A 27,413-nucleotide genomic window follows, 5' to 3' on the forward strand; every position below is an offset into this window, starting at 1 on the left:
ACATTAAATACTTCGGGGGGGGATTTTTGTTTTCTTTTCTGGTACAAAAAGTAACAGATAAATATCAGGAAAACTAGCCAGCCTCAAAGCCAGAGCATAAGTATTTTAAAAGAAAAGTTAATGAAAATGCTACAAACATAAAATACATCCTCAAAGTTTTTATGAGTTTATGTTTGTTATAAAATGTATAATAAATTAAATTCAGTTCAATATAGTTTTTTTAGTAATAAAATCTCCAATAACTTATTTAATAATGTTTAGTACTTTGATTCCCAAATTCAGAATGTCTAAAAAGTGGTATAAGAAATATCTACCAACTTAGTCTTCATTTTAATCCTCATTCTTTTATTTTGCAAAAATGACATAAATAAACGGAAATCAACCCTTAAGTACATTTTCAGCTTCCACTGACTTCAGTAAGGCTAATGTTAAGCACATTTTAAACTTTTGTTGACAAGCACATATTTGTACTAGCTTGCTTTTTGTTTATGGAAAAAAAATACATCTTTATTACCTGCTATTTTGATGTAGCTTAAGTATGTGCTTAAAAACAAAACAAGTACTTAAGTGCTTCACTCCACTAGAACTCCAGACTCTTCACCATCTCTTATATTTACATCTATACCTAAAAATAAAAGTTTTAACTTTAAGCAGATATACTACCTATGAGCAAAAAATTAAATTTCCATACTAACCTTCTCATTATGAGTGCCACTTTAAAGAACTAGGCCTTAAAATGTTTCCTCCTGCAGCAGTCCTCGTGCTACATGCTTGTGACCAGAAGGCTGGTCAGCTGGACTCCATAGAAGAGAGGTGGGTAGAGGTGGAAAGCACCACAGTATGAATGTTAAAATACTTGTGAGTTCAGTTACAATTGATTTAAGGAGGCTTTACGATGAAAAGTATATCTATGATTCTTGTCAAAGCCAGCCAGCACAGCATAAACCTGGTTTGCATTTGTGCTAAATCTTCACGAATTGCATATAGAAAGGATATGGAGTTTTTGAGATCTGTTCACCATTAAGGAATGAGCCAAGACCTTCACAAACATTGAACTGAAAAGTTTGAAACAGTGAGTAGTGGTGGCAGATATCTGCTGTGACACACTCCAATGCAAGCTGCCAGATGTTGCACATTTAACAAGAAAGATTCATTATTCTTATGCTTCAGGAGGGTCTGAATTTACCCTTTAACCTGCTGATCACGTACAGATGTTCATTATGTTATCGCAGAAGTCCTAGGCAGAGGGATTTGTAGCTTACCTTGTGACAGGCAGTGGGGCTGTTTGCGTAAACTGCTGTTTGGCAAAGGAGAAACACATCATGATGTGACCTCTGTGGATTTGTAGACCAGGTATTTCATTGAGCTGTTGGAGCAGGTACAGAGGAGGACCACGAAGACGATCAGAGGACAGGAGCACTTCCCCTGTAGGAACAGGCTGAGAGAGCTGGGGCTCTTCATGCTAGAGAACACAAAGCTCTGGTGGGACCTTATAGTAGTCTTCCAGTACCTGAAAGGGGTGTCTACAGGAAAGCTGGGGAGGGACTTTTTGTAAGGGCATGTAGTGACAGGACAAGGGGAAATGGTTTTAAACTGAAAGAGGGCAGATCTAGACTGGACATTAGGAAGAAATTCTTTACTGTGAAGGTGGTGAGACACTGGAAGAGTTGCCCAGTGAGGCTGTGAAAGCCCCCTCCCTGGAAACATTCAAGACCAGGCTGGATGGGCTTTGAGCAACCTGGTTCAGAGGGAGGTGTCCCTGCCTATAGCAGGGGAGTTGGAATTAGGTGATCTTAAGAGTGCCTTCCAACCCAAACCATTTTGTGATTTACTAGGAAAAAAAAAAAAAACAGCATGTTTATTTTTTAAGAATTTTTTAACAAAATGTATTTTCATTTTTTTTCAGATGCAAACAGACAGCAGAAAAAAAAATGGAGAGAAAAGTCCTCAAAATCAGGAGAAAAAGGCTATGTTGACTATAATATGTATTCTCACATGCATTCAAACGTTTTGGAAAGAGCGCTGTGGGAACACATGACTGGGTGCCCAAACAGATATCACAGAAAGGCCTACTTTCCAAGAAATCATCAAGACTGTCCACAAATTCTCCTCTGTACATTTGTTTTGCATGATTCTCCATCATCTGGTGTTGCTATTAATTATTTAAAGGGTGCAATATGCGGTGATAAATTTTTACAGGCTAATAAAAGATCTTGGCCAAGATTTTAAAAAATGACTAATGGTCTGGGAGACTTCATTTTGAGTATCCAACCTGAGACACTTTCCAAGGCCTTATGTTCAACAAGAGTCATTCTTAAGCTGTGAAGCTGAGCAATCAAAATATCAGTGAAGCACAAAATGTCCCTGAGATGATAATCTACAAGACCGTACTGCATGATAATAAAAGGAAATGCAAATATAATTACAATAAAAATCCCGTGAATACTTATTCTGTGGATTCTATAGGTCTTTTAGAAATAAATTGTTGGGATTATTACAGTTTAAGGAGTATGTTTGAAATGATTATAGGATTTTTGTTCCATATTTACCCTGGCAATTCACATTGTTAATCAATCTCATAATAGAATCTGTCAGAAAAAAAGAACAGGAGAGTGAGGAGCACCAATAATTGCAAAGAGTAGTAACATCTCCTTGATCAGAGCAGTGGACATGTTTGGGAATAGGAACAACTCGTGCTTGAGAAAGACTAGAAGGGCTAAAAATCAAGACTTACAGGCAGGAGATATGGGTAACTGAGACTTCTGTAAGAGTGGTTGCTCTGCTTCAGTACTGACATTGGTGACAGGGAAGAAATGCATTGCTTTCTTTAAATAATGACTGCCATATGTCTCAGATTTAGAATGAAGCAAGGTCTGTTAAACATCAAGCATGTGTAGATCATTACCAGCACAGCCAAGAATATTCTGCAAGTATAACTAATTCACCACCCTGTAGATTTCTTCATTTCACAAAGACTGCCAACCAGTATGCCTAATTTGATTACTACTTTACTAAAATGCTATATGTCATGCCTCAAAAGACAATCAGTTTATCTGTAACATGTTTTAAAATTCCCTTCAGGATGACTACAGAGATGGAGATGCTTCAAAAATCTGAAGAAAAAAAGTCCACACATAGTTCAGGCACCTTTCACCATGTACTCAGCAGCTTCAGACTCGTGCAGTCTGCTTAAACCACATGTTTATTCAGGGTTCCCCTGCCTCTCACTTCTGAAGATTGGCATGTAGCGGTGATATATTTCTGTTGCTTGAAATAGTGTCTTAGTTTCAGCTGGGATCCAATTGTTTACTTCAGAGTGTCTAGTATCATGCTATGTTTTGGTTCTAGGAGATAAACAATGATGGTAACACAGCAATGTGTTGCTGCTAAGCAGTGTAGTACAGAGCCAAAGCCATTCTCAGCTAAGGGTCCAAGGAGCTGGGGGAAAAGAATCAGGAAAACTGATTTAAACTGGCCAAAGGGATATTCTATATCATATGATACCATGAAGGAGTTTTGAAGAGGATGAGAGTTCACCTGTCTCTCTTCTGCTTGCCAGGGTGCTAACTGGGCATCAGTCAGTGGGTGGTGAGCAATTGCTTATGCTTCATTTGTTATATATATTGTCATAACTATTATCCTTTTCCTTTTCTCTATCTTTGTAAATAGTTATCTCAACCCACAAGTTCTGCTTTGGGAGAACTCCCTTGTGAAACCTCCAGTGAGAACTGAGTAGCTCAGCTTAAAGACATCCTTGCAGAGCAGCAAATTTCAGAACAGAGTAACTATGGAAAAGAGTTCAGCTTCTATGGGAAGTACAGAGCTCTTCCAAATATGCTTCATTAAGGAATGATATGGCTGTCTGTTCTCTTTCTATTTTGAACTCTTCACCATGGTGACACGACAAAGTTCCACAGCAAGATGCCAAGATCAGTTTTTACCTTGTCTAGCTAGGTTGTTTACCTGTCATGTAAATGTAGCTGTTAATCTCTTACCTTAATTTGTTTTCAAGTTTTCAACAATTTCAACACTGAAACAAATATATTCTATGTTAATATCAGAGACTTGATTTTTAAAATGTTAGATATGCAACTCTATATGCTAAATATATCTTAAATTAAATATCCAACTTATGCATTTGTAAATTACAAATATACTTTGAGTTCTTGGGCCTGCATATAACTATTTAGATGATTAATATTTGCTAGGCAACTAATGGTAAATTAAAGCATGCATTAGTCATTCAGTAACTATTATTTATATCTACAGTTTTGAAAAATAAATTACCAGATTAAATATTCGAAGGTAACATAAATATAGTGAAAACAGGCTGCACGGTATTAGTGTTTCTTCTGTTCTTTTATTTAGTTCTACTGTTAAAGAATTGTAAAATTATTTGAACACTTCTTCGTTTTAGATTTCCATACTAAAGTGATGAATTCTGAGAAGCTCAGACTTTTAGAAAGTTCTGTTTTCTGAAAGAAATAGCAAGGGTTTCAAAAAAGAGTACCCCCACTGCTTAATGAAAAAAATATTGTATTCCTTTTATAATAAAACTCTACTGTAGTGATTCTGCCAGATGAGAAATTCAAGGACAAGGTGCTTTTTCAATATTTTGAAAGAAAATCCAAATGGCATAAGTATATGAAAATGTAATCAGTACTTCACTTTCCATTAATTGTAATATATTTTGGTCTAATTTTTAATGCAGATACTTTTTGGGAAAAATTGAATGAAGAATATGTAATTTTTTTAACAGCCAGGTTAGTCATAATTTTCAACAGCTGGCAATTCCAAACTACTCATGTTTTCTTCCAGAGTCCTGACTTGAAGCTAGAATCTCACCATGAATAGTCCAGTCACCAATTATCCTTTCAGATAGAACATGTTGAAATAATGTCTTTACAGTGTAGATTAAAGTCCTCAACAAACACTACATCTTTATACTATAGATAACCTCAACAAGCACTTCAGCACAACACCACTTTTTTTTTTTTTTTTTTTTAATTTATTTTTAAGAAAGCTAGAGCCCAGCTCTGTGGGAGAATCTGGTGATTCTCCACTCATCACAGTGGCTGCTGTGAATTCCAGAACTAAATGCCTAGTGCCTTTCTGCACTGTACAGGTAATATACACTTTGTGTCAAAGCTGTGGATTTCATTAGGAACAGCATACTTCTCATCTTCTGAGCCTAGGGTGAGCCTGAAAAATCTGTCAGGAGATGACTTTTATTACCTAAACTGTGTAAAAATGCAACTCTTTTTTTATACTTTGAATCACAAATATTACTCAAAAATCAATGTGATGTTGGACATAATTTTGGAATTCTTTTGAGAATTCACAAGCCTTCCTGTTCATTTATTTGACAGTAAAATCATTAAGTCTAAATGTGAAGTTCAGGAAACATTTGTTTATCTACCTTGGAAACCAGATGACAGAGTAAGATGCATAGCAGAGGCACACAGTGAGATACTGGAAAGTTCATGGGAAAAAAAACAACAACAACAACAACAGAATTTTGAAAGACAGCTTTTGGCCTTGTTTATCTTGTAGACAGCTTATTATTATATTGGTTTACAAGGTATGACATTTATAAAAACTTACAGTACTTCTGTCTGCAGTCTTATGCGTGATTCAATAAAGGCACTATCTTCAACAGAAATATATATTTTTACAGGCACTATTCAGTATATTTAAGTGTCTTTATAATTTTTGGAATGTGTTCTCTAGTCAGGTTGATAAGACAACACTGCTGTCCTGAACACTTTACCTCATGCTGCAAGACACAAAAATGTTCTTTTACGCAGCCTAGCTGCCTATACAGTTAAATCTAACAGCCTCTTTTCTTTGCACATCCAAAGGCTCCAAGATAATTTGATCTCCTCTGCAGCTCTTGGCTCCATGCTGGCTAAGCAATACAAGAACTGATAGAGTCACAATAGTAAAGATAATAGGAGCTGCAGCTTCCACACTAGCAATTCCTGGCATAGAACTTCTCTAGGTCACTAATAACTAGCATAATAGTGTCTTTCTCTATGTGTTGGTGTGTCAATCACAGCAAGAAGCCTGTCCATCTATTAAGAAAATACATTATTATAGGCAGCTTATACCACCATGCAGGCAATGAGCTATGCCCCAAGGTGCAGTTATCAAGAAGCTCCACAGGGGATATCCTGAAGGGATATGAGATATGTGAGTTTTTGCATGTCTGATGAATGCTAGAAACTTAAATCTAGCAAATGCCATATGTTTAAGCAGCTGGTTATGTTTTGTGACAAGAAAAATATGCTTCCATTCTCATCGGTATCCCAGACTTAACTACTTTCTCTCATCAACATTCATACCTGTCTCTTGGGAAAGAAAGATTTAGAGAGTCTGTCTGCAAACATAATGTTTGTTTTTTGCCATCTCCACTGCTGAGATTCTACAGCAGGTAGCTATTTGCAATGATAAAAACATGGCCTACATGCTAATCAGAATAATCTTATTCTGAGTAAACCCTTATCACAAAAACTGACAGGAGGCATAGACAGAATTCGTAAACCTTTTTAAATCGTGCTATTTTTTTCATGAAGACTTTAAAGTATTATTAGACTGCTATTAGTAATGAATTCAGACACTTGTTCAAAATGTTACTGAGGATGGTTTTCTTGGAGGAAATTAACAACTTCATGATTCTGTATATGTAGAACCTTAAGGATCCACAAACGCTATCTAACAAATAGCAACTTAGAAAATGCAAACTGAAGTCTTCTGGGCAAAGAGCTTATGCGATTGGCTGAGCACAATCTTGAGTGATTCAATCTCATTTCTGAACTTGTTCAAGTTGGGTTCATCAGGAAGATCCCTGTATCTCAGAAACACTTTTTAGTTAAAGCAAGGTAGAAATATGGACAAAAATATTTCCTGCCTAGCTCATAAGCACAGCTTAATTTCTGACCCTGCAGACCATTGTGTGGTTAGGAGTGCTCTGCTTTTTTTTTAAGCTGTTGTGCTTTGCATAATAAAATGATTATTTACTCAGGCACTTGAACCTGAATTTTCCTTCATGCAAGATGAGTGCCCTGCAGCACAATTTTAGCTCTCCTTGCTTTCCTCTGCGCCAACTGATTTTTAACTACTCACTGTACATACTAAAATTTTATTAGATATTTATGCATGAATTTTGTATCTTATTAATTAAGTTCTTTTCTTGCAGAATGAGAGTCTTTCATCCAATGTGTAAATCTGCAAAAAAAGTTGGAACCAAAATGTCCCTCATGAGCACTCTGCTCATAGGGATAATGGCTCTCAATACAGACTCTATTTTTGTGTAGACATCTAAGCATCTTTACCATTGCTATTGCACATGGGATAGTTAGATGGGTTCGGCCTCTGACTTCACTGCTGGCACTGAGTAGTTCACATGTGTTAGAATGGGAGCAGACTTGCACAAGCCAGCTGCAGACATCTGGGCATCAGAGGAGAGTTTCCACAGTTTTTACCTATGGAATCTATATCCAAATGTTAGCTGAGTTATGATTTTGCGAGTATCCAGGGAATCTGAATTATGGACTGGAACTCGAAACAATACATTTTCCATGTGAATTTAATACAAAACTCTTCCACTGTTGAGCTGGTTGTTAAAACCGATATTTTTCCCCATTACTTACCAGTATTCTTGGAATAGTATAAATTATTAATAAGTTTGAGGGAAATAGTAGAGGTCCTTTAGTTCAAGCTCCTTCTAGATGTTAAGCTATGCTGTTCCTCAAGGCAGTGCCCACCGATCTGAAAATCACAAAGGATGGAGAGTTCACAGCCTCCCTGCGCAACTCATATCAGGGTTTCACACTGTCATTGTGTCCAGCCTGAATTTCTCTTTTGCAACTTTTGCTTTGCCACCTTGCCCATTCATTGTGCACCTCTGAGTCTGTCCCAGTGTTTGGCAGTGGAAAACTGCAATGAATTATTGGACTGAGGAATACAGTATATTCAGAGAGAAAAAGGCATAGCTTGGAAGGAAGACAGTTTACCTGTAAGACGCTTCCTGACCCCTTTTATGGATGTTCCTAAACATCTTTAATGGATATTACAAAACACACACTACGTACTTCACCTCTAGCTAAAACTAAATCCTGTTTGGAATTTTTTTCTTAGATGATACTTTCTGCTTTTGCTATGGAAACTCCAAGAGTTTCTGGTTGAGTGTTTAATAGTCTAAATAGTACCCATGGGATGATCTGGGTTTGCAAGCAAGTCATTTATGACTCTCAGTTACTAGCACTTTTTTTTAGTGTGTATTCTGAGATGCTGACAATATTTGGACTATTCATTCCCAGGTACAATATATTACTGTTTTTCTGTTATGAATAGCTAGGGTTGCATTTTACTTGTTGCCTGTGGCTTCTGACAGATTTTGTTACTCTTTTCACAGTGCTTACAAATTAATTCACGATGTTTCATAATGCTGTGACTCCCATACTGCAGGGTGCAGAAGATGCGGACTTAATGGCTAATGCAAGTGAGGTGCAGTAGCTTAAATTGTAACTTTATAAACATATTGAAACTTGAAACTTGAGAAAACAGTTTATTTAACCTTACAATAAATTTTGCAAAATAGAATATCTTTGATTATCATATTTTAACCTGAAGGAATTTTTTCTTTGCATTTTATAAAAGATTGAAACACTGTTGGCAATGATATGGACACAGAAATACTATTTACTATATTTTATTTTCTACAGTCTGGTTAAAAGTAGCATGCAAGTAATTGAATAAAAATACTTGTATATATGACTTATTTTGAAATAACAATTATACCAGCAATGGATAAAAATCTTGCCATGAAAATTTAAATGAAAGTATGACAAAAAGAAAACAATTTTTGACCTGAAAAAAATATTTGTTTCTGTTATCCTTCACATATCCTATTCATTTTATACTGTAATGGGCTCTAAAAAATATTTTCATACATTTTAAACTGTTTTTATATTGTTAAAACATTTTAACAAAAGAAGGGCATGAATAATTAAGAATGCTGGATTGCTTGCAAGAGAATCTTCTATTTACACAGGCTAGCCCATACTGCTCAGCACTCTGATGAAACCCATCTGACTTCTACATATGTCTGGTACCAGATGGTACATACTGCATGCTTGAACATGGATTTCTATCAAGTTGAATATTTTCCCTCAACTTAACTAACCACATGAAGGCATATTTTGCACCACATCTGGTCATTCTTGTGCTTTCTAAATAACAACCTTTTGTAAAAATATGCACACATGTCCTTAAGGTTGCCAAGTGCATGCTAAATGTTAACAAACAGAACGGATAATATGCAGATTGGCTTTTTTTTAAGACGTATCCTAAATTTAAAGAGCTATCATGATGCAATTCCTGTAATAATGACCCCTAGAAGGGAACTGCAGACTCTTAGGCATCTCACTCCAGAGAGATATCCGCAGCAACTCGAAGGCAGTTGTACATCTCCTGTGGCAGGTCAGCCCGAGTGAGATTGTTTCCATCCAGGCGTAAATGTGTGATCTTGGAATAGGTCAGTGGTCCAACAACCTTACAGAAGCTGCTCAGTGGGAACTCTGAAAAAAAGGGTACATGAGTAAGAAAAAACATGAATAATTAGGACAAATAGGACTTGGAAAATGTGGCCTCCCTGAGGAGCCTGTTCCTCCATCTCAGTGAAAAACATTTTCCTAAATAACCAATCTGAACCTCCACTGAAAATATTTTTCAATATTTAATGTGTTTCCACTGATATAATTCTGTTAGTTTACTGCAACTTGAGAGGTCTGTATTATAGAATCATAGAATCTTCTGAGTTGGAAGGGATCCTTGAAGGTCATCTATTCCAACTCCCCTGAAATGAGTAGGGACACCTACAGCTGATCAGGGTGCTCAGAGTGACATCCAACCTGACCTTGGATGTCTCCCAAGGATGGAGCATCCACCATTTCTCTGGGCAATGTGTTCCAGTGCCTCACCAACCTTACAGTAAAATCTTCTTTATATTCAATCTAAATCACTTTTCTTTTAGTTTGAAACCATTTCCCCTTGTCAGATGTGTGGAAGAGGTTCCTCTCTTTAGTTGTGAGAAGTTCAGAAGTTCAGAATTTCAAGACGGGGTTTTTCTAGTGCGGTGTGCTTCCAACATCAGTATGAATTTTAAGACTTCATATTTTATTTACAGATTCAAGCTGGCACTTAGAAGAAAAAAGAAAAGTTAAAAAAAAAAAAAAAAAGAAAAGGAAAGAAGAAGAAAAAAAAGAGAATCAGTAGAACCTGGGATGCAGAGGGAATAATCTCTTATGCTGAGTGCACTGTGATGGAAAAGTGAAACAGTGCTATGTAATATCTTGAATGAAGTTTCTGGAACAACTGAAACTATGATTTGGCCTTATACATAAGAACAGGCAATCCACGGAGTTTCTCTGTTAAATATTGTTTTCTGAATGTTTAATTTTGATTTACTGTTTTCAAAATGAAATTTAGCCTAGGAACAAGGAAGGAGTTACACTGAAATAGTATAGCTGAACCTTTCCGGAATAGCAGGCTTACCAAGTAAGTAAACATAAAAAATACTTGAAAAATATACTCCATCCAGTTAAAATACAGCAGATCTTGAATGGAATTGGTACCTTATGAACAGTATTAACTGGAAGCCAAAAAATAAAATGAAATAAATAAATAAATAAAAATTTCTGTGCTCCTATCAGTAAGCACACATATATACAAGGGTTGCTCCGAAAGTAATGCCTCCCATTTTATTATGTTGGCTCAAGACATCAGAGGTGGATATTGGTGGTATGGCAGTAGAGGTTGAACCTTCCCAACAACATTCCATTACATTTTGTTGCCATGTGACAGATGGCAGCAGAGGGGCAGTCTGACAGAATGGCATCTGACACGGAAGTGTGCAAAAAGGTGTCACTGAATTCCTCTATGCAGAAAACGTTGAACCCACTGACATCCATCAATGTTTGCTGAATGTTAATGGAAACCAAACAGTGGATGTGAGCACAGTAAGGCTTAGGGTGGTCCATTTCAGCAGTGGTAACAGCAACTGTGGGTCACTTCCACTGGTACAGACTTTTACAAGTGTTGCATTCAGGCTCTTGTTCATCTCTTGAAAAAAGTGCAGTTAGTGGTAGTGACTATGTTGAAAAATAGCATTCTGTAGCTGAGAATCTGCTCTGTAAAATGGTTTTATTGTGCCCTTTCTATCTGTTGTAGTTTTCATGAAATTAAGTAAGAGGCGTTAACTTCAAAGCAACCAACGCATGTATCATGCAGAAAAGGTCTGTTCTCAAGAGAGAATCTATGTGAATAAGCCTACTACCCATTATATACCATACTGTGTAATTCTACAAAGATGGTCCTTCATTCTTATCTCTGTTCACTTTGATTCATACACTGTCACCACTGAAGAAGAAATTTGAGAGTCGTCTTAGAGTGTTTGTAATTGATCAAATCCTATGAAATGCTTTCATGTTGCAGAGGACTGCATCTCATAATTCTCAAAAAACATATATAGGGTTCTCAGAATCAGAAATCCTTTTGACTACCAGTGGACTTTTGAAAACAGCACCTTTTATATCTGTGCTTTATGACTTTATCTCATTTGAGAAAACATGTTGACCTACATTCCATTGTAGTACTAAAGGAGATGGAGGAAGTATCTTTCATACCTCCACTTTAAGTTGAATTCTTCCAGAACTAACGCTACAATAATCTGCTATCAGTGATGAAATGAACTAGTGTGAACTAGGTATAAATGTATATTCATCCATAAAGGCAGATCTTTAAAGAATGACAGTATAGGCAATGTGTTCGAGATAGTAGAAGTAGAAATATGATGTTGAATAGCGGGTAAAACTATGTGTATCTTCCACAACATAAGTTTTAAATGAAGATTAAGGAAATGCATTTCAAAAATGTAAGATATTTTACACCAGTTAGACACCAAAATCAAAACAATTTCCTAGATTCTGTGCATTGTACAACCCTGTTTTGGAAAGATGAGAGCCAAAGGTAATGCCTATTTATTTTCATGGAAATTGCAACAAGTGAGAGATGAAAGACATCCTTGATGGCACAGTCATTGGTCAGACAAAATCATAATATTCATAATACTAAGACTGCAGATCAATTCTAATATTCTTCCAGTTCAGAATGTATCAGCTGAAGTGAACTGTCAATTCTTGTGGGATATAACCATATACACTAAGATATAGGATTAGATCTGTATGGTATTTGTTGCATGAAAACATAAGTTTGCTTGGCCTACAGACTATACCATTAATTATTTACATCTAGATCTTTGTAGGTAATTTGGGTGTAATTTGTAAAGACTTGAATAAATATGAATTCTAATATAGATTAATTTTTCCTTTTCCTATCATTCATGGAAAATAAAATGGCATGGTAAGTACACTTTTGTTGAGACCACACATATAAAAGCTTTCTGAACTTCCTTTTTTTATATTTTTTCTTACTGTTACTTCTGAGTACAAGGTCTTATGTTTGGTTGAAATATAAGGTATGTATATGTAATTTGGGTACTCAGAGTATTTAAACCTCATACATGTAAATCATAAAGTTTATCAGTGCTACTAAAATATCTAACTGTGCAGACTGCTTATGAGATTGAAACCACTTTGGAAGTAGATTCTGATTTAGTCTTCATGGAAGTCAAAGGAACTCTGTCATGAAGTTCAGTGGTATTGGGTTCCATTACTCAGTGCACAGTTTTTTTCATGTGGGTATCAATTTATTATACAGTTCATGTAATTGCAGCTGTTAGAAGCATATTAAAAATATCTGTATTCTAATTATTGTCTACCATACAAAAAGATTAGGTAAGTGGGACTTGGAGTGCATCTGATGTTCTGTTATCTAGATGTTCTGCATGGGAACTACAATCAAAGAGACTGAAGCACTGAAACATCACTAGTTTACTTCCTCCTTTATTATAGTGATTAATGTTGCAGATAGTCATGTTAAAAAATGTTTCTAAATTAATAATATCCATGTTCAGAGACAATGAATGTTGAATTTTGCCACCAGTGTGACATTCATATTTTGCCAACAAAGAATTCCTGCTTGAGCCTGACAGAGATAGTTACAAGGATTGGAGAAAAGTTGGATTTTCATCTGAACAGCTATTTTCTCACTGAATGTGTCTGTCCTCTTAAGAAATTCTGATATTCTAACAAATAACCTGAATATAATAAATATATTTAAAAAGGAATAAAAACCAGGAGCAGATTTATCCTCTGCTCTCACAAAAATAGAAACATATATACATTTATTTTCTACTCAAAATTGTTTTTTGACTGTATGCTAACCAAAGGTGTATCACTTTTTTAATCAGGAGCACAAGCAGCCTTAAGCTGAGGAAAAATAACTATGCTAAGACTTCTTGTTAAGGCATGCAATACAGCAGAAAAGCCTAATGGGATCAGCAGTTCTAGTCATCCTTGCTGGCTTGTGGTCTGATAGTAAGCATATCTGAGTCATTTCTGCACAGACCACAGTAAAAAAACACTATGAGATTGGTGCAGTGTTCCAGATAGAAGGCCAAGAAGAATCTTACAGCTAGCTATGTTTAGAGTAATTAAATTCATGGGACAACTACTGATCCAGCCAATGAACTGCAGCAAAATGCAGCCAGAGCTGCAGCAGAAAGCTGGGTCCAAATGCATCTTGTACCTGTGTCGAGGCAACCACCATTACAAATACAAGCTGGAGGATGAAAGGATTGAGTGCAGCCCTGCCAAAAATAACCTGGGGGTACTGGTGATGGCAAGCTGGACATGAGCCAGCAATGTGCTCTCACAGCTCAGAAAGCCAGCCATACCCCAGGCTGCATCAAAAGAAGCATGACCAGCAGGTCATGGGAGATGATCCTGCACCACTGCTCAGCACTGGTGAGGTCTCACCTGGAGTACTGCATCCAGATGTGGAGTCCTCAGTACAGTTGGAGTGTGTTTACAGGAGGGCCACAAAAATGATCAAAGGGATGGAACACCTCTCCTGTGAGGACAGGCTGAGAGAGCAGGGGCTGCTCAGCCTGGACAAGAGAAGGATGTGAAGTAACCTGACAGCAACCATTCAGTATCTAAAGGGGAGCCACAGGAAAGAAGGGGACAGACTCTTTAGCAAGGTCTGCTGTGATAGAGCAAGGGAAAATGGTACCAAGCTTAAAGAGGGTAGATTTAGGTTAGATATAAGGAAAATATCTTTTACAGTGAGGGTGGTCAGGCACTGGAACAAGTTGCTCAGTTATGTAATTGATGCCCCATCCCCAGGGACTTTCAAAGTGAGGCTGGATAAGGCCCTGGGCAACGTGATCTATTTGTTATGTCCCTGTTCATTGCAGGACAGGTGGACTAGGTGGTCTTCAGAGGTCCCTTCCAGCTCTAAAGATTCCATGATTCTATGAGAATATGTGTCTTCGACTGTCCTCTGGAAAGTTTTCAAGTTCCACTTGTTATACTCCATTCCTATGATATCTTCTTGCTAGGGCTTATGGTGTAAGCAATTCTTTTCTTAATTCTTTGCAAATGAAATATGGACCTGTGAACTGTCCTCTTGTATCATTGATTCTCTTTGATGTTTATACCTGCAGAGGGTTTTTTTTCCCTGAATAATCTATAATAACAAATACAATAAATATATACTTAAACCTAAAGGCATCTTAAAGCATAGGAGCAAACAATTGTTATTACGAAGCATTAAATTTCACCCTGAAATTACTAAAAAAAACCATTAAAAACAAAACAAAAACAAAACAAAACAATAAAAAACAGAAACTCCAATCTTCTCCATTCTGGGCTTGAGATAGGAAGAGAGCAAAGACTTTTATAAACTCACCATGGTCCTATACTAGCTTAAACCAAAATGCCTATTGCTTGCCCCACATTGTTAATTTGCATATTAGGGAACACAATATTATGCCTTTGAAATTAGATAGTCAAAGAAATTTGTCTTCTACACTTCCTTGTTCAGCCAAAAGAACGAAACAGAGATCTCATACATCAGTCCATATAGTAGCAATCAAAGTGTAGCAGTAGCCAGTGCATGCACACCTCACACCATCACCCTCTCCACTGACTAGTGTTCTGGAAACATTGCTTTCACTGAAAAAGTGAATTGCTATCACAGTTGCTCAGAAGTCCTTGGAAATGTGAGTGGAAAGCAAACTTGGTACCTGGATCTCTTGAAGAAGGCTCAGAACAGCTGTTCTAAGCATTGAAAAATGCCTCATTTATCACAGGAGAAATTAAAAATCATCAGCTCTTTCCAGAACAGAAGAGTATCTGAAAGAGCTCTGTAGGTTGCTATATTTGGTACCTCATGTGGGAAGCATCAGTTCATTGTTTTCCTTCATCAAAACAAGTAAATGAGATACAGGAAAAAAAAAAAATATTGAGGAACATGTGAAACATGGTAAATAAATAAATAAATAAATAAAAAGTGTTGCCCTATCCCTGGTAAGATTTGCATTAAAATATTTTGCTGCAAGTCTAAGTTCGTGTAGAGTGAAGAAAAATTAAATCTATTAGCTAGCAGTGATATCCTGGAGACCTGATAGATGCAGGTAAACAGACAGGAGGATTTTCTGATTTACTTAATGCTAGCTAGCAGGATGATGTAAGCCCCCAACAGAAACACAGTTGTTTTTGACCATATTGCCTCTCCATGAGAGGTCACTGCTTACAGAAGTATAGCTGGAGTGCGTGTGATGGGAGGGTGGGGCCTGCTCAGTTCCATAAGATCTCCCTCCTACCCCAGGATTAAGGCAGTCCTGTCTCAGTAGAAACCTCCATGATCTCATACAAGGTGGGGTTACTGACTTTAGATTGAACTTCCGTTCAAATTTTGTTTAAATGGAGACAAGCTTGACACCTGATAATATTATGTGGAAAACAGGAATGGAAAGAAGAAACAACAGGGCAACTCTGAGGATTTCAAGATGGATTTGGAAATATACTGCCTGTAAGGGTGAAAGATAAGGAAGGGAGGAAATAGATAAATAAATAAATAAACCCCAAACCAGCTAGTTTGTGTATTTTTCACTGTGCCTTGTACCTAATACCTTAGGGATTACCTTTCCTTCCCTCTAGTACTGCCACTGCCAGTCTTCTGAAAGGTTATACATACTGTAGTCAGATCCTGTTTCTTCACTTACAAATTCTGAATATCTTCCACTTTGATTAAACTTTTTCCAGAGGTGATTTTTTTTTTTTTTTCCTAAATTGTATAAGTACCCCCTATGGATTTCAATGCAATTATTTTAATTTATGCGAGATGAGGATTTGACCATTAATAGCCACATTTGAAGGAAAACAGAATTTTCTGTCTTCAAGTAGGTAGCTAAATGTCTGTCTTTTAATGTTAATGTGAGCAACAGTCAGAGAAATGTCAGGGTACTAAGAGGTTAGCCAGTACTATTTCTTCAGACTGTTCGAACAACAATTCCCGACACACAAGCCATTGCTTTCTGGACTGTGGTAAATGTTAATGAAAACATGCAATTTTAACTCACTGTTAATTTTGTTCACTTGGAGGTAGAAGTTTTCAAGATTCTCACTGACAGTTGGAATACTCTTCAGCTGATTGAAGGACAGATCCAACTCGACCAATGATGTGATATTGAAGACATTGCCTGGTATTCCAGAATCTGTTAATTTATTGTGCGATAAACGTAAATATTGCAGGGTTTTAAAACCTTGGAAGTATTCATCAGGAATATTGGAGATCTGGTTATTGTCAAAATACAGCATGAGTAAGGAGTGAGGCAGTCCTGTTGGTAGCTTTGTAAGTTGATTGAAGCTTAAGTCTAGATACAAAAGTGAATTCAGACCTTTAAATGCCCCAGAAATAGAATCTGTTTTCAGCTGGTTGTTCTGGAGATGAATGACAGTCAGATTTACCAGCCCCTCAAGTGCACCAGGGTTGACTTTTGTGATCTTATTGTGACTTAATTGCAGGTCATCCAGAGTTTTGGGGAGCGGTCCAACAGCTTCTGTCAAATTGTTGTAGTTAATGTGAAGTTTCTTCAGATTCTTTAGTTTAGAGAAGACTCTTCCCTTAATTTTTGAGTTTTCCAGATGATTGTGATCTAGGATCAGCCACTGCAGGTCTGTTACATTATCAAATGTGTTCTCTTCAATGGCCTCAATCATATTGTTTCGAAGATAAAGGTATTTTATTCCACTTGGTACAATTGGAATGGTTTTCAGTTTAAGATTGTCACAATACATTGCAGTGGGATAGCTTAAAGGACAATTACATTCTGGGGCACAGACTGCTGTGGATGGCCCAAAAGGGTCATAGCCATAATCATCTGCAGGACCATAGTCATACTGGCAAAAAATGCCACTAATCAATACTAGAAAGATGGGTAGAGAGTTTAAAGTCATCTTTTCAATGTGTCTTGTCTCTGTACAGTGGAGGAGAATAAAAAAAGTTACAATTCTGATTTTCTTTCTATTTTTTCTCCAATACTTGAAATTTTAATATACAAAGATTATGATTCAACACTAATTAACACAGGCTTCCTATATAAAGCTATTAATTAATTAAAAATACATTGGTTTGTTAGCAATGCAGTGTTACTATTACAGTTTTACAGCACCTATTTTGTTATGATCTGCCTTTGTAATGTGAATCTGCAGGCCATTCTGCTGCTGCAAGTGACACATTTTTAAAATGATCCTGTAGCCATTCATTAAATTACAAGAAGGATGGTAAAGTCCAAGTTTTCTAAACTTGCAACAGAAGTTTCTGGTTTTGCTGAAGGTCGTATGCAGAAACAGTTTTGCCATTTAAATTCTATCAAGCTTTCATTGCTACTCCTAATATGTTGAAGTACCTTATACTTAAATAATATGTTTGTGGTTTAATTTAGTTTCAAAAAACTCAGGAAAGTTGCAAACTGAGGATGCCAATAGCTTGAGATATCTTCTCCCATTTCCATATTTAGTTAAAGAACAAACTCATAAAAACACCACATGTTCTCCTGGATCTTTCAAACGTCACTACATATGTGTACATGTGTGTAATCTATCTAATATAGGTCTACATTGGATATGAAATGACAGCTCTTCATGTAGTGCAAACGTTCTTTCAGAATTGATATATGACAATGAGAGTGCTAATTATTTATATCACCACTCTAAATAAATAGATCAATAAGCACTTGCTTTACAGTTGTCCTTCTAGATCATATATAGCAAAAGGATGTTTAGGACATTTGGGGATGTTTTGCTGTGATACAATATGAGTCATCTCACATTACTTTTCAAGGACATACTTTACTAATTAGATGCTTCACAAGACACAAATCTATTAATACTGCAGATATTTCTTACTACCTAGATGGATGCTGAGTTGTAAAGGTCAGGTTAGCATCAATGAAGTTGATGAGCTTACTTTGATTTTCACCATGAACATGTACTCAGCTACTGTTCAAAGAGTGAGAGAATTCAGAAAATCCTTAGAACCCCCTTCTTCTCAAAAATAATTTCAGACAGCATGTGCATCATTTAAACAGACCACCAGACACTGTTCTCAGATCTAGGCAGTCTTCCAGCAGAGTAGGTCAGTCTTGTTAGCACTATTTTGTGATGGAGTTCCTAAAGTTAAAATGCCAGGTCAGAGCTAGAAAGTCTTCTTTAACTAAATTTCCTTGCTTTTATTGAGTTGATGAAAGCCACGTCACACTTTAACCAACTAGAGTAACTTTAATCAGGGCCTACTGATCTTGTGTAATGGAAGGAATTTTTTTAAAATGTTCTCATCTCCAGTCAATCACACACAAAGCCTCACTGCTGGATATTAAGCTGCTGTCCTCTGAACAACTAGAATTGCATATCTTTTACCATGGTGTTGGCTCTGTTTCAGCTAATGACAAACTGCTGGATAGAGAACCATTGAAACATGAGTTATCAGTGTAATTTTCTTTGTCTGTTCTTCATTACTGTATGAGATGAGAACACACAGGGGACTTAAAGTCCCCTGCTGGTATGAATAAGTATAGTTACTTTGAAAGGAGAGAAGTTACAACAATGCAGTCTGGTTTTAATCCTGTTCCTATTTTGATACTAAACATTAAAGGCGAAGAACTAACTGCTTTGTATTCAAAATATATGACATTGTACTGAACTTCTTAGACTACACTCTCTGACCTCACAATGACATTTTTACATGTCCTCATCATTTCATAGTCTTACTGATAATGTAGAACAAACATTCCCTTTTTAAATTCAAGTTCTATTGTTCTTGTGGTTTCCAGTTATATTCAAAATGCTTATCTTTATTACTTATATCATAGGCAGACAGTTAAAGAGTGTACAATGTTTAACTACCATGAAAACATTAGAGTTAGATAAAAAAAATGTTGAATGATTTTACCAGTAAGATTTTAAAATTTAAATGGCAATTCTATAGTGAAAAGTCACATGTGCACATACGTGACATGAAATAGAACAGTAACATGAACTTTTGGTGTTGTTCTATTTTATTTGTGGTTTTGCATTCTATGTGGTTCTCTGTCAGAAGTGTAAAATGTAAATAGATCATATAAACATGCTCAGTTGTTACACTGAACTATATACATTCAAAAGATAACATCAGCATACATTCTTAGATGTTTATCTTATAACACAAGCATGCTTGAAAAACATGCCTGTGTTTGTTCTACTCAGTTATGCTGTTAAATACCTGTGAAAACATTTGTGAAGTTGCTCAGGCAGCATGCCAAAACACACCAAATGACAAATCCACAAATTTGGAAAAATGCTTACTACAGTATTCAAATTATTTTGGAGTCTATACTGCTTCAATTCCAAAGTTGTGAAATAAGGTATATAAAAGTTTATTATTCAAACAGCATTAATCTAAATATGCCTTAATTCTGCAGCTTATTGTTTCACTCAGTTTGCATTAGAGTTCATATTAAAAAGTTTCAATAGTATATATAAAATGAGCTTTAAAATTATCCACAGTTTTTCAATGTGCCTATAGGTTTCCTCTCTTTGTTTACTTGATTAATTATTTGCATGTTTGAATACCTTGCCTTTTTATAAAATGAAGAAAGAAAATTTAACAAATGGAGTGCTATGAAGCTATTACCAAGTGAGGAATGAGTAGTCTTTAAAATAAATTCTTTGTGCTGTACAATCAACTCTTCTTTTGAAGCAGAACAAAACAGACTTTGAAAAAGTGCAGCATTGATGCACAAAACATGTGAGGTTGTTTCAAGGAAGCTAAAAAAGTAAATGCACTAAATGACTGCTGATTTGTATTCAATTTACAAATTGGCAAACTTATCTTGACATGTTTTCACATTCCCATTACAGCTACATTTAAATAGCTGAACATTACAGTTAAAACATGCAGCAGCACTTACCTTACTGCCTTGAAGCTGCTTTCCTTAATTCCCAGAGCAGATGCAATAAGGGACTGTATCGACCAATATATGCTGTAAACAGTGACAGGAGGTAAAAGTCTGCCAGATCCTCTGTGTTACAAGAGGAAAAAAAAAAAAAAAAAAAAAAAAAGACCCTGAAAAAAAAAAAAAAACTAGTCAGGCTGTTCTCTGAAGCTGCTATGTCATCATGGTGATCTTGTGGTGTGGCATGTATGAAAATGCAGCTCTCTTAATGAAGTGCAGGTGGATACCACATTCTGTACAAGGACAACCCATCTGCTGTTCCTGTGGGATGACACAATGATAAGTTTTTCACAAATCTGAAAAAGTTTAGATCACTAGCCGTGGCATTATACAAAGATTTTCTGTATTTTAGAGGAACAACATTTTCCTTTATAAAACAAATTATAAACAGACTTTTGTTTTCCAACTTATTTTATACTGCTAGACATGAGTTAACAAATAGCACTCAGACCTCAATGCTGCTGTACTTCTTTAGCCAAGTGACTCATTCTTTTTTTTTTTTTTTTAACTATCTTATGTCCACAATAAAATATCCTTAATAAAACTTCTAGCTTAAGGACAGGAACAAAAGTGTCAGGATTATCTTTGAATTACATCATTTTACTCAACATAAGATACTGAGTTCAAAGTTTCTTCCACAAATTCTAGTAATTTACTTGGTCTGTAACTTTTCTTTGGTGATTAAATGCATGCCTGTTTAGTACAAACACATCACCAGGAATGGTTTTTGTGTTGTATTTTTTTCCCCAGCAGTTACTGTAAACTCACTTTATACATTTGTTCATTTTTGCACTTACGGCTTTCTCCTGCTCTTCAGAATCTGGAACTACTCAGCTTTACATTGTCTGTTTCTTATTCCATGGATGTAGTTCAAGAATGCATCTTACAGCTTGGATGAGAATGCTATTTTCACTGGGAAATGCCAAAAAATAATGCACTGAGACAGTAACTGTTTAAAGTGGATCTTACTGTTTCTCCCCTTATCTCTAAATGGTAGATGTCTTCCCCTTTAATGAGATGCAACCTCTCTGTTCTAAAGCTGGATGGGACAAATGTGAAATGTGCATATTGAAAGAATACAGGAGCCAGTTTAAAAAATCTTGCATGTTTAATTATATTTAACCATAATTGTTGTTGATACAAGAGTGCAAACACTCCTGTTTTTAGCCCTGTGCTTTTGTTTTGTTTTGTTTTGTTTTGTTTTCTCTGGTGCCACCTGTACAGCATAAATGATCTTTCAGAACTTCTTGCAATCCATTTCTTTGCACTTCTTTAACTCACAAGTTTTGATTTAACTCTCATGCCCATGAAGGCAACAAGATTGTTTACCTTTATGAACAGTCACAGTACATGATGTAGGTAGGTTGGAGAATCCAAGTGGCCTCCCGCTGCAGAGGAACCTAGTCATGGGTTTCTGCCAAGATCTGCTACTGCTACATCTGGGCCTTCATGTCAGTGGGGTCACTGGTGGCAGAGGCAGGCCAGGCATAATTCTGTGCTCTTCACAGAGAATGAGAAATACACCCAGTGATTGCAAATCCCTGGGCTACAAATTCCTGTACTTCTGTCATAACACAATTAGCAAACAAAACTACTTAAGGCAGTGCCAAATGCCAGTGCAGCCCTGAGGGAGTGAATTTAATTGTTTTGATATTCTACCACCATGCATGTCACCCTGGCACTGGAAAACCATTTACATGTTAGAAAACAGAGGCTGATGACAGGTCATAATTACACGTCCTGAGTGATGCAGATCAGCTAAATGGTTAAGGGTGTTTGTAATCTTTAAAATCGCTACAGTAAATTAAGCTAAGTAGGTGAAAAGTGCATGGGATAAGGACTGGAAATGTACAAGTGGACAAAGCTGTTGTTGTCCTGTGCATGGACAAATGGAGACCAGATGGAGTTTCTCATTCTCGGTATGATACTTCTCTGAAAATTACTTCATTAGTTTCAGTTGACCAAGGAAAACCTAAGCTGTAGCCTTGATTTCAAAGGGAGAAAAAAGCAAGAGCATTCAGAAAACAATCTAATTGAAACGAAAGGATTTTGAGTACAGAAAAAGAATGTCTCAGAATGCCCTTTAAGTAGCCCTGTGGTTTGCTCTGGGAAAGAAGGTACAGCAAGGTGAGCAACAGAGCATGACAGTTGTAAAGATAATTTAACAAACCACAGGGATTTGTATTCTCTGATTAAAAACCTTTTCTGAAAGACAAGAACAGTACTGTATAAAAATTAATATATAAATCAATCTTTCAGTAATAGACATGATTTTACTTTTGCAGTATAAACAGAACTACATATTGATGGAAATACAGGATGGTGAAGGCTCAAAACATTTTTGGCAAAGGTATATCGATGTACTAGATGTTTATTACTCCAATTTATTTAGGTTCAGTCTACATCCCTTTTTTCATTCTATAAACAAATACAAAACATGCCTATCTTCCTTAGAGGGTAGAAACATCTTATTAAACAAATGTGATGATATTTTACAATTAACATATTGTAAAAACTTGGGTTACATATAGTTCAGCTAAGAATTTTCATTCATATAGTTCCCATTTTTCTGACTGTTTTAAATTAGCTATGTAAATTGCACAGTCAAGATGAAGAAACACATGCCTTCCAAGAATAAGATAAAGAAAGAAAAGATTTTTCCTTTACTTCAATGAGATTTTTGCCTTCTCTCCACTCTGATATTAATGCTGTTCCTTCAGCATCTTTTTATATGAAGGCTTAACTGATTCAGGAAACACACACCTCATAAACATACGTTTGGGGGAGTACATTTCAAATGATGAAGATATGGTTTCTTCTGCAAGAGTGGGAAAACAGATGGGTGATTTCTTCTTTCAGGGTCTTTTCTCTTTCCTCCCCCCACCCCGTTTTCAGAAGCTTTTAAACTACATGTGAGTGTAGTCTAGCTAATGTCCAAGTAATCCACAAAATAATGTGTAAATTCATCCATAGCATCTAATTTGATTATAAATATGCTTCATACCTGATAGTTTAAAGACATGCATGTATTTCTCACATTTACAGCAGCTGTTCTTCTAATAAATCCGTCTTCTTTTTTCTTCTTCTTCCTGCATTTAATTGTAGGCTTTATTTCTTATTTATTTTTCATAAATGGGGTCAAAATTTGATCGAAACCTGCTATCATATATTTCTGTTTAATTTGTATTATGTGAACAGAGATTTTCCTTTTATTTGATTCAAGGCTCTTTTCTTGTTAATTCTTCTTTACAGATATGGAGATGGCCAAGAAGTCTGGTAGGTCTCAGTGAAAGAATCTGAAATCATAAATCACTGTGAGCTTATCACTTTGCTGTAAGTCAGATCTAGCTTTCAAGCACCGTGAGCTAAAATGCCACTATTTTCATTCTTCAGCCATCAGTCATATCCTTCTGCCTTATCTCTCCAGAAAAAAAATCTTCTTAATAGCTTCTACATACTTCTTCAGTAACTTCTCTTAATCTGTTTATTATTATCTCTTTTCTCTCCTAAAAATTCAATGTACTGAAACCTAATAGATATTATCCAAGACAAATGCTTCCTTTTAGTCTTAAAATTCATACATCTGATATCTTACCAGTGCTTAATTATGAGTAAATTTCAATTCTATAAGTACTTATTCAAAAGCAAGTATCATTTCCCTAAGATCTAAAAGATTTGAGTGCCCAAAGTTAAAAATAGGGTGTCTGAGTCAGAGAAGTGTATAGCGTCAGATAAAGTACTCATGAAGCTTTTCACATTGCCACATAAATGGAGTAACAGGTTTTCATGCCATTCACTCAAAATTAAATGTTATTCTCAAGAGCAAATGAAGGCAAGTTTGTATTAATGGATTTCTTTTACAGCAACAGAATGTAAAGAAATGTCCGCTAAGAGAAAAGATCATTTCATGGGCACTATAACACAAGCCACTTAATTATAGATAGGTGTTATGGTGTTTGTGTGATATTTTCCACATCTCTGTGTAGTAATTATACAGCCTTTTAGCTTATATTTAGTGAATAAACAAAAATATGACATTAGTTCAAACTTCCAGTAATACTTCGTTAAATGTTTTTGCAAAGTCCTGCAGCATTTTGAAAATATTGCTTAAAGCTGACTCATATCAAATGAGTTCCACTAAAAACAATTCAGTTCCAGATTCTGAAGGCTGTAGGTGCTTATTATTTCTTCATCTGAAAATTCTCTTTCATCCAAATTGAAATTTTATTTATTCAGCTTCTACACCGCACTTGAACATTAAATGGAAATTGTTAGCACACATACTATAAGCATTACAAAATTTGTGGTGATCCAAATCCCTTTTTCCTTTCTCCTAAAAAGGAAATAACAGCTTTGGAAATTTACAAAAATGGTACAACATATTAGCAGACCACAACAGATATTTTAGTTGAGTATGTATCATTGTTTTTGTGGTTCTGAGAAATTACTTACTGTTTTGCTTCAAACTTGACAGCGTATTTGACTACTGCTAATCTTCTCTTCACTGCTTTTCAGACTGTTTTTGTACCAGACTGCACTTAATTTGACTCAAATTGACAGTGGCAAAAATTCTTTTAGTTGATTCTAAGTTTGATCAGATCTCTTGTATGTTACTGTAGGGACTAAGACTAGTAATTGTTTTTTAAACAGAATCATATATATATCTAGTCTGTGTTCTAACATTTATAATGTGCAGGTCTATGTATAAAATAAAGACATCTGGCCCTGGAACATGAACCAATTCAGATAATTCTAATACAAAAAATAAGAGGGAATGTCAAGGAGTTTGCAATGTTCTGGGAAAGCTGGGGTTGGTAGGTTATAATAACAGCTCTGTATCTTAACCAGCACAAATGATTTATAGGGAAATAAAGAGCTAGACATGGCAAACTTGGCTAGCTTACTGCCGAGTGTTTGTATGTAATAACGCTCTATCAGCATAGACCTCCTTTGAAAGTCACTGATTGCTAAACATCTTCTAATGTAGACATTAAGCAATGTCTTTCTTCTTTCTCATCATTACCGTTCAAGGTCAGAAAGATGTTGCATCTAACTTGACTTACCATATATCTCAATCCATTAGTCTTCATTCTGTTACTGCTGTATGAAGTCCAACAAAATGTCTTTACTCCGGACAACATATACCCATTATCTAAGACATGAAAAGTTTGGGAGTTTTTTGGTTTGGTGCAAAACTCTGTCATTGGTTTAGAAAATAAAAAATAAAAAATCGGAATGGAAATAGCAACTTTTGGCTCTGCTTACTCTTTTTACTAATAGATAAAGTAAGCCATTAGGGATGCTACCATTAAAGCATACCCTCTGCAGCTGAGTCATTTCTTAATTTTTTATTAGGTCACCAAAAAGACAAATCAGTAGAGAAAAATCAGACTACAGCCTTCTTCCTTAGCTTTTCTTCATAAAGATTTTTCTTTTTGGTGTAAATGTATGCATCGCTATTTTACACATAGATGAGAACACCTCCCATTCCTTATAATTATTTGTTATAAAGTCAGAATTCAGGGTTTTTGCTGTTGTTGTTGTTTTTGTTTTGTTTTTTTACATCCAGTTTTCCCTATTGGAAACTGAGAATTTCCTTGCTGAAAATTATGAGTTCCTCACTGGAACTGGTTTAATGAACTGGCAAGTTATAATGGGATACTCAGTGCTGTCCTTCTGTGGACAGAGGATTGTACCATGAGGTAATGTCAGACAATAAGACTGTCAGCAAAGTAAGGTTTATTTATCAGTGTTTTTGTGTTTTTCCTTGTGTACTCACAGGTAGCATGCAGAAGTGATGGGTTCATTCCCAGGCAGAAAAGAAAGGAGAACCTGCTCAACCTATGCATACCTAGGGCACCTCCAGTTCAGACATGCATGTTATTCTATTTCTCTTTTAAGTATAAACAATATGCAAATTTAGGTTTATGAACTTTGCAGATTTGCTGCATTGCTCAGGAACAGTAGCATCTATTTTACCATTCCTGGGAGCAGCAGCAAGCGACTCTGGAGTGCAGGTAGTATTTTCATCAATCCTTCCTGTCAAAGGAAAGGGATTTGAAAGAGCCGGTCAAATCTGGAGAATCAGCAAATGTTTACAGGGCTGGTGCTGCAGCCAGGGATTTAGCTACATAGATCATGTGATTACCTTTGAGAAATCTGGTGTACTGGGGTTCAATGGAGTACATCGGTCTGAGGGAGAAGAATGAAGCCTTACAATCCAAGGAAAAGTGGTTAGCAACCTACTACACTTCTTAACATCCATGAATCTATACAGTCAGATGGGATGAACCAAGGGTGCTGAAGGATCTTGCAAAAGTGCTTGTCAAGCCTCTTTCAATAATGTACCAGTGGCCAGCTGCTGAGATCTCTGTTGGCTGAAGCTGACAAATGCGATGCCCTTCTACAAGAAAGGCAGAAAGGAGGAAATAGGGAAATATAGGTCTGTCAGTCCCACCTCCGTACCAAGGAAAGTTATGAAGCAGATAATATTTAATGCCATCACATGGTGTGCACAGGAGAACCAAAAGGCCAGAACCACTCTGCATGGGCTTATGAAAGCATGTCCTGCCAAACTAACCCAATTTCCACCTCTCACATGCACCACACATATTCAGTGAAATCAAAACTCATATGTACTACGTAATACATGCAGATGTGCTGTCTGGTGAGTAAAATGCAGTGAACACCGATGATAACATTTCAGCATACCTAATATCATTTCAAAAGAAAACAATTAAAAAAAAGAAAGAAAAATTGTCAAAGAAGGAGGAGCATTCAATGAAAAATTGAAAGATGAGTACATTTTAGTCAAGAAAAATATGTCACTGTGCTTATTTTGTAAGGAAATCGTGTCAGTTTTCAAAGAGTACAGTTTGAAAAGACATTATAGGCAAAATCATGCAGCCAAATTCAAAGCATATCAAGGAAAGTTTTGCAAAGACAAAGTAAC

At 36.1% G+C, this 27,413-nt stretch overlaps 1 protein-coding gene and 1 long non-coding RNA gene across 3 annotated transcripts in view; one reads left to right on the forward strand and one right to left on the reverse strand.

The window, feature by feature from the left end:
* The window catches only part of LOC112533355, a 39,716-nt gene extending 36,940 nt beyond the window's left edge, over positions 1-2,776 (forward strand). The window contains exon 4 of one of the 2 annotated variants that reach the window (XR_003077436.3): positions 1,907-2,776. This is a non-coding gene — a long non-coding RNA (uncharacterized LOC112533355). The remainder of the gene's footprint in view (positions 1-1,906) is intronic. The other variant, XR_003077435.3, reaches the window with a different exon arrangement.
* Positions 2,777-8,553: 5,777 nt separating this feature from the next.
* Positions 8,554-20,499, reverse strand: LUM (lumican). Its single transcript, NM_001276357.2, has 3 exons — positions 20,417-20,499; positions 16,550-17,446; positions 8,554-9,581 (listed from the first exon to the last, which is right to left on the reverse strand). The coding sequence occupies exons 2-3, from the start codon at positions 17,424-17,426 to the stop codon at positions 9,427-9,429; spliced, it is 1,032 nt and encodes a 343-aa protein (NP_001263286.1). The 5' UTR covers positions 17,427-17,446; positions 20,417-20,499; the 3' UTR covers positions 8,554-9,426.
* Positions 20,500-27,413: the final 6,914 nt, after the last annotated feature.

The sequence above is a fragment of the Gallus gallus genome, chromosome 1, assembly GCF_016699485.2.
Source record: "Gallus gallus isolate bGalGal1 chromosome 1, bGalGal1.mat.broiler.GRCg7b, whole genome shotgun sequence".
Lineage (NCBI taxonomy): Eukaryota > Metazoa > Chordata > Aves > Galliformes > Phasianidae > Gallus > Gallus gallus.